General features: G+C 50.0%; 2 protein-coding genes across 2 annotated transcripts; one reads left to right on the forward strand and one right to left on the reverse strand.

The window, feature by feature from the left end:
• Positions 1-1230: 1230 nt before the first annotated feature.
• Positions 1231-2346, forward strand: LOC136193063 (galactose-3-O-sulfotransferase 2-like). Its single transcript, XM_065981851.1, has one exon. It carries the CDS (start codon positions 1231-1233, stop codon positions 2344-2346), a length of 1116 nt encoding a protein of 371 aa, XP_065837923.1.
• Positions 2347-6234: 3888 nt separating this feature from the next.
• On the reverse strand, positions 6235-7819 carry LOC136192815 (quinone oxidoreductase PIG3-like). Its single transcript, XM_065981531.1, has 10 exons — positions 7708-7819; positions 7558-7651; positions 7407-7508; positions 7283-7357; positions 7117-7196; positions 6980-7058; positions 6817-6931; positions 6671-6764; positions 6491-6613; positions 6235-6436 (listed from the first exon to the last, which is right to left on the reverse strand). The coding sequence occupies exons 1-10, from the start codon at positions 7798-7800 to the stop codon at positions 6293-6295; spliced, it is 999 nt and encodes a 332-aa protein (XP_065837603.1). The 5' UTR covers positions 7801-7819; the 3' UTR covers positions 6235-6292.
• Between the last annotated feature and the right edge of the window lie 504 nt (positions 7820-8323).

Below are 8323 nucleotides of genomic sequence, written 5' to 3' on the forward strand. Positions count from 1 at the left end.
AGCCGCCGCGCCCCAAACCTCGCGCGCTAATCCCAACGAATACTCTCGCGAACTGCTCGAAGGACGCTAGGGCCTGGCTTGCGAGGCTAATCGCGAGGCACCCGCGGGCCGCTGGGGCCAAAAGAGATCATGACGTCATCGTTACGTAGAGCTACGTAGAGCTAGATGACGTCGCATGTCTCTCAAAATTTTTAGCCTTTTCATGCTGTCCGGCGGCACTGGCGCTTCTGCTTACCATTCCTACGCTTAGGTTTTCCTAGCGAGTACGGTTACCCGGGGATCTTTTATAACGGTGATTTTTATACCCCCGCGGCAAAAAAGATCCTTCTCTCGCATAAAAGATCAACAGTGCACAACTGCTTCAAAGAGACAGGAGCGATTTGCATTTAAGTTCTTTTCATTCCGTATTACTGAATTACAGAGGGTGAAAGCAAAACTCAGAAATTGGACAAGTTTCGTGCGGATATACATTGTACAGGTAAGCTAGTGCTTGTGTCCGGTTCCTGTTAGTGTAGATATGCTGTTAGGAATATTCGCCTCTATATACCCAGGCACCGGACACAACACATTTACAATGTGCGTCCGCAAACCTTCTACCCTCTGTAATTCAGTAATACGGAATGAAAAGAACTTAAATGCAAATTGCTCTTGTCTCTTTGAAGCAGTTGTGCACTAGCTGTTGATCTTTTATGCGAGTGATCTTTTTTGCCGGCGGTATAAAAGATCACCGGTATAAAAGATCACGGTATAAAATATCACCGGGCAACCGTACTCGCTAGGAAAACCTAAGCGTAGGAATGGTAAGCAGCATGGAAAGGCAAAAAATTGAGAGACATGTGATGTCATCTCTACGTAGCTCTACGTAACGACGAAATAATGGAGAGGTAGTGTACGGGATTTTCGAAAGATCGGTATAATAAGTGCGCTATTGCGAATTCGGTCATAGCAAAAGCCGTACATAATCTTTCCAAAGCGACTGCGACGTCGCCGTCAACGTTTGCCTCTCAATTCGTTTTACCGCTCACGAGGAAAGACGACTGCGTTGAAGTGCGCGATCGCCGCCACGAGGAATTCGGAACTCTATTGAACAAGCAGACTGACGGTATCGCTGTCTCGGCCAGGTCGAACAGACTGAACGTTCGTTTTGTGACGAGTATAGCTTTGGCAAATTAACCAAGATTTTGGGCTACCATTAATTGCGACATGACGTCGCGGCTCGTTATAGTGGGCATGGGGCTACTTTTCCTTGTCTTTTCCATAGCTGTGAACTATTTTACTTGGATATCTATGAAGACAAACTCCGCCGAGTCAGTGACAGCTAGTTCCATACAGAAACACACGAGCGCGAGGAGGATGCTTCTGTTTCTTCGTGAAATGCTATTGTCGTCGGGTGTGAAACTAATTGAGCCCGTTCGAAAGTACGCTTACATAAAGACACACAAGACAGGAAGTACGACCCTGTGGTATGTGATGAAGATCTACGCCATTAATAACGGACTACGAAGGGTCGAAGCAAGAGACAAAGTGCACCTTGGTTACCCCAGACACCTGCAGTTGAATAATAGTCGCATGTATCGTCAAACGCACAAAGTTGGCGAGTACGACACTCTTTATGACCACTGCCGATTCAATAAAAGCGTTATGGACAAACTCCTAAACAAGCCCGCCTATATCACTATTCTTCGCCACCCAATCACTCGATTTGTGTCTGCGTTTTACTTTCATGGACGTTACAGACTTTTGGTAGGAAACGAAACTTCTGCTGGTCAGTTTTTATCCGAAATTGACAAGTACAAAAAGAGAGTCAATCGTTTTGCGAAATGGGCTGGATTCAATGGTATGGCGTTCGATTTAGGAATCGATCCGCCGTACAAGGACGAAGACGTCGAGAGAAAAATAGCTGAAGTGGATGAGTCATTTACCGTTGTACTCATAATGGAGTATATGCCTGAGTCAATGGTGCTATTGAAACGTACAATGGGGTGGGAACTGGACGACGTCATTGCAGTTCCACAGAATTCTCATCCTGAATTGGTGTCAAAATCGGGATCGTCTACAGATAAATATACGGCACATCATACCGATGACTCGCTAGACAAAAAGCAGAAAGACACGTTAGCGCAACTGAGCCATGCCGACATGAAAATCTATCATCATTTCAATGCAACATTTTGGAAACGCGTCCAAGCTGAGTTCAGGTTTAAGGAAGAGGTTCAGCTGTACCAAAAAAAGCTTGAACGTTATCTCAAAAAAAGAGAAAAGAAGGGTCTCCTTGAAAAAGACGTCATATTAGGAAAATTGAAACTTCCAGACAAGGCGCTTTCTGCATCTAAAAACTCTAATTGAGCACGTTCGCGTTTGTTGTTAGCACGTCGTTTTTAATGGAGTTTGGGCGTTTCCCTGTACATGTATATAGCGCACTTTCCCCGGGCATAGTCTACTGTAGCAGTAGGGGGTGGGGGGAAGTAGCTAATTAGTCTAATGAAGTAGAGGTATATGATTGGTAGTTAGGATTTGATTGGGACAGTCGTGTGGCAGTCGTTGAGCCATACGTGTGTCTGTGTGCAAGGCCTGAATAAAAGGAGGAATCCAAAGTCGTCCCCAGCTCGGAGCATTACATTGGTGACAGGGCAGCGATTCGAACTCGCACGCCTCCGAAGAGATGGAGAATGATGACAACGCCGAAGCGAACGCCGCCGCAGCCGCTGCGAGGCCGGTCGTCCGCGTCGTTAACGCTGCGACGAGGTCGTCGTAGTCCTCGATGTATCGCAGTGTTAGAACACTACCTAGGCGCGGTCCTTTAGGTAGGTCGGCAAAGAAAGTCGTCGTGCTTCGGCGTCCCAGCCGTACGCCGTCGCGCAGACTTCAAACCGCCTCAGCCAGCGGTCGAAGTTGCCGTCGCCGAATCTCTCGATCTTTATCGCGTCGCGATTAAAAAGAGTCTTCGGGACAAACACGCGAGAAAAAGGATGCACGCGCACAGGCTTTTGGAGGCGCAAAAATTTCGTCGAGGCAGTGGATTGGTCGACGAGTACGCTCACGACCTCAAGAAACTACTGGAGCGCGCAATGCCGACGATCGACGGAGCCACGAGGGAAGACCAACTTATTCAACGCTTCGTCGCCGGACTTCCGAGCTCTTTGAGGTACGAGTTGGAAGTGAATCCGCCTGCGACGTTCGAGGCGACGATTGCAAAAACGGAGGACTTGCGCTTGCTGGAAGATATCGCCGACGGGAAGAAGAGGATGCTGCCGCCGCGCGGTCAGGTTGGGCGACCGCCACTTCGCGGGAGTCAGCAGGGCGGATTTCGCGCCGCAGCCGCCCTGTCTAGGAGTGCCATTGGCGACAGGCGAGTGGCGTCAGTCGGCGTTGAAAGTGACGGCGCCGATTTGCACGAGCGACTGGCGCGTCCGGAGCTGCTACTCGGACAGATCGCCGAAGAAAAATCGCTGACGACGCCGATTGCGGCAGAATCGTCGAACGCCGGCGGGCAGACCTCCTTAATTCCGCTGCGGGCAGCCCGGGCATTATGTGGGAAATTGTTCGGTAAAAGACGGGCGGCGGTTATTCAATTGCAATGAAGTCGGTCACATCGCAAGGTTATGCCAGAAGGAGATGCGGCAAGAAAACGAGAAGCGCACTGAACGCACGCCGCAAGAGCATAAAGTTTCGGTTGTGACAGTGGAAACACGACAAGACGAAGCGAACGGACCGATCGTCGCGTGCACCGCTGTTAATTCGCTTATCGCGCGAGGACAGCTTCGCGAATTCGATGTCGCCTACCTTATCGACACCGGCGCAACAATATCGCTGTGTCCGCGTGCCATGGCCGACGACGACGCGATGATATCGGCCAATCCGCGCAACATCGTTCGATCGGTCGCAGGAGGAGAAATCCCTATCGTCGGCTACTGTGGTGACGATGGGCGGACTGGAAACGCGACATGAATTTTGGGTTACGAGCGCTGCTTTGGCTAACCCGATACTTGGGCTGGATTTCATGAGCCTGCGGGGAGTAAAAATCGACACGGGAAAAGGCGAGCTGCGCTGCGAAACGGGAATTATCAACCTAGAGATGCCGACGACACCTAAAGCGTATTCCGTCGCCTTAGCGCAGGATGTCACGCTGAAGGAAGGCCACCTAACCGTTGTCAATGCGAAAGATCGTGAACGAAGTAGGAAAGTCGATAGCGAACGTGGGCGACCGACTGCTGGAAGCGAAACCAGATTTCGTGGCGAGGAAGAACGTAGCTGTAGCACGCGCGATGGTCGACGGGAGCTCTGGCCGAGTCCCCGTTCAGCTAATGAACCTGAGCGGAAGGCGTGTGAAAGTACGTAAGGGAACAAGAATTGGCGTACTGGAAGCAGTAGACGAATACGTGGTGGCGATTGGGACGACGAGTAAAGAGAAAGGTGGAGAGGCGGAAGCGGAAGGAGAGGCGAGTGGCGGAAAGGAGGGGGGATTGACACTAACGGGAGTCCCGCTGCAAAGAGTGAGTTCTTGAAAAGATTCAAGTGGGACGACTGCGCGGTTAACGACGAAGAAAAGCGCCGGATAGAGGAAGTCCTGTGGGAATTTCGCGACGTTTTCTCTGCCGGACTCGGCGACCTGGGATTAACTAATTTGGTCACTCACCCGATCGTAACAGGAGCGGCAGCACCTATTAAGCAGGCCGCGCGAAGAATTCCGCATGCGATGCGACCGGTGGTCGAAGCGCAGATCCAGCAGATGGCCGAGACTGGGGTGGTCCGACCGTCAACGAGTCCCTGGGCGTCACTCGTCGTCCTAGTGCGAAAACGCGATAGAACGTATAGATTCTGCGTCGATTACCGCCAACTTAATGCCGTGACGGAAAAGGATTCGTTTCTGCCACCGAGAATCGATGAAACGCTCGATGTGCTGTCCGGAGCGCTTTTCTTCTCGACTTTGGACCTGGCCAGTGGCTACTGGCAAGTCAAAATGGCTGCTAGCGACGTTTCAAAGACGGCTTTCGTCACCAGCAAAGGTCTGTCACGACGCGAATGGACCGGGTGATGAGTGGATTGGGGGACCGCTTACAGCTGCCTTAGAATAACCGGGCAGTCCAAAGGCAGTTGGTCCGACATCGCCGCAAAAGGGCCGGCATCGTTAACCGGTTATATCTAAGTCCCTCGCAATACTCTAACCTCCTACCTTCTTCTTGAACGTAATGTAGTATTGGTTCTGTTGTCTGGTAAGAGCCTGTACGTTGCGAAAGGACTCGGTCTCTCTACGGCGGCGGCAATTGGACCTACCGGGTCCATTCACAGCTGCCGTGAATGGACCGGGTCCATGTACGGCAGTGCTGTGAATGGACCGGGTCCACTCACAGCAACCGTACATGGACCCGGTCCATTTACAGCACTGCCCGTAAATGGACCGGGTCCATTTACGGCAGCCGTGAATGGGCCCGGTCCATTTACACATGGACCCTGTTCATTTACGGTAGCTCCGGTCCATCTACAGCTGCCGTAACAGGACCCTTCCGTCCGTTTCGAGCAGCTGCAAATGGACCTGGTCCATTTGCTACCCCGGACCAAATATTTCGTGACAGGTCTCTACGAATTCACCGTAATGCCTTTTTGTCTGACGAACGCCACGGCGACTTTCCAGCGTCTGATGGAGCGAGTGCTGTACGGATTGACGTTGGAACATTGCATGGTGACGTACATCTTGCATGATACACTTGAAGACGATCGGAGCGCATGAGAAGAGTCTGCAAGAAGTGCTACGTCGTTTACGGGAGACGAACTTGAAAGCGAAGCCTAGCATGCTACGTGCCAGTTTGGACGGACGCGAGTCGATTATCTGGGGCACGTCGTCTCGCAGCAAGGATTATCACCGCAGGAGGAAATAGTACGTGCCGTACGAGATTTCAGGCATGTTTACTGGCATGTTCCGCGAGTGAGGCGAGGGCAGACGAAAAAGCTGTCGCGGCTATATGGAAAGGGCCGTTTGTCGCAGAACACGTCTACGACGCCGTTGACGCGAAAATACAGCCGCTTAAAGGCGGATCGGCGCAACGCGTTCATATGAACCGTTTGAAGCCTTGCTATCGCAGTCCGGTAGCGTCGCTAGACGACGACAGCGAGGGGACCCCGTCTCTAAATCCGAAGGCGACGAAGGGGAAGGCGATTTCGAAGTGATTTTAGAAGGGCAGGAGGCGAGAAGAGTGGCTGAAAGGCGTCAAGAACCGGGAACTCGAAACACGTGTCGAAGGTAGGCGTGCCTTCGCGCGAAATGTTTGCAAAAATGGACAATTCGTCTACACATTCAGAATTTCAGCAAAATCTTTCCTGAATTCAAATTCTTCTGCATTCTATCGTGAGCCGCTTGCACGTCTTCCAACGGATAAACGCTATCGATGACCGGCTTCAGGAGACCCTTCTCGAAGAGCGGAACCGCCTTCGTCACAATCTACAATACAAAAAAAGTGCAAAACATATAAAAATACTCCGCTACATCCCATACTTCTTCCGTGAGACGACGCTTGTACTCCAACGACCTCGCTCTCAACGTCGACCCCACGACAGCGACACGCTTTCGAAGGATCATACCCAAATTCAGTCCCGACTCCGTTACACTTCCGCCTAGCTGATGCGTTCGTATCAAGACAAAGAACGAGACCAGTTCGCGCTGAAGTTCACTTACCAAACCCAGTAAAACTATTCGTCCGTCCACGGCTATCGACTTCAGGTTCTTTTCCCAATACGACGCTCCAACAAAGTCAATAATAACGTCAACGCCTATTCAGAAAAACATTAATAATAAAAACGCAATAAAAAATCCTAAACGTTCCTTTTCCTCCAGTAGCGGACACAATCTCCTCAGCAAAGTCCTTCTCCTTATAATTGATTCCGTGCAACTCTCCGCCGACTATCTTCGAGCAGAAGGAAATCTTCGCTTCAGAGCCTTAGAACGCAAATATTATAAATAATTATCATCTTCGTGTAGGCGTACTCGATGTTATAAAAGTCTTTCCACCGCCGCTTAAGGCTTTCACTAGCTGAGTGGCTGCGAGACCCACACCACTAGCACCCTTAGAGAGAGAGAGAAAGCCTCTATAGAAACTATGAGTGGTCTTTGGCTTCTCTCACAGCGTGAATGAGTATAGATTCGCCTTGACGCATAGACGAGCTCCAATACAAAGCCGAATAGGCCGTCATGAACACTTCAGCTGCAAGGAAAAAAGATTCGGCAAAACTTGTTTACGTGAGACGAATTTCTATTTTCAATCAATTAATCAGTTCGCGGTTTTCTTACGAATGCCAGCTGCATCTACAATGGATACGCCTTGCGGAACTGGAATCGCTGTCTGCCAAGGTATTGCGCAGTATCCTAAGACAAATTCATAAAATCTTCCTAATTAAATAATTAATTTATTGACCTGCATAACCTCCGCCACCGACTAGAGCACAAACGGCGTCTCCTTTCTTTAGATTGCATTTCGATTGAGCCTCCTCTCCAAGTTTCTCAACAATTCCTGACACTAGTGAGATACGTAGATAAGTAATTAATCATTTCCACTTCTCTTTTACCTTCAACTCCCAAGATGGGACTTTCTCCTGGTGGAGGGGGATATCGGCCCGCTTTCTGAAGCAAGTCCAGTCGATTGACGCCGCAAGCGACCGTCTAGAAATGCGCGCGCCTGGTTCTAGCTGTTGGACGCGAACCGAGCGACGCCTTGCCTTAATAAGAATTTCGTTCGACTTAGGGTGCGGAATTTCGGCATTGCGCTGAGCGCTGAGGGCGCCGGAGTCGTCGTAGACGATTTGGATCATTTTCTATGTAAACGTCCCGGATAACAACGTTGCGGTCAAACGTTTACTAACGTTTACCACTAGAGAATGATGGCCTGGTGTTGGCCATCATGCATAGCCTCCCACCGCTTACAATACGCGAGCGCCTTAGATAATGTGACGTCATAAAATTTCACGCTATCATAATTATTACTGTTGTACATATAACCACAGTATACATGCAAGTACGCTAAACATATTTTATTCATTCGTTCAAGCCCGCGGCATATACCTTTTAGTTTAGCGACCAGGTAAGACTATACGAATTTGATCCGTAGAAACGCTATAGAAGCCAGAAAGGAGACACATGCACGACCATTCGCTGATCGATCTCCATCTTCAAAGCGCACTCAAACGCAATGGCATGCATGTATGAAGGCAAGGAGAAATCTAATAATTATGCAATAGGCGTCATATGGCGCGACGCCTCTTGTACACGCAAACTTGCAGCAGCTAACAGACTTGCCGACAGACATATAGGCGACTGCAGATAACGTCCGATTGA

This window comes from Oscarella lobularis, chromosome 11 (genome assembly GCF_947507565.1).
Source record: "Oscarella lobularis chromosome 11, ooOscLobu1.1, whole genome shotgun sequence".
Lineage (NCBI taxonomy): Eukaryota > Metazoa > Porifera > Homoscleromorpha > Homosclerophorida > Oscarellidae > Oscarella > Oscarella lobularis.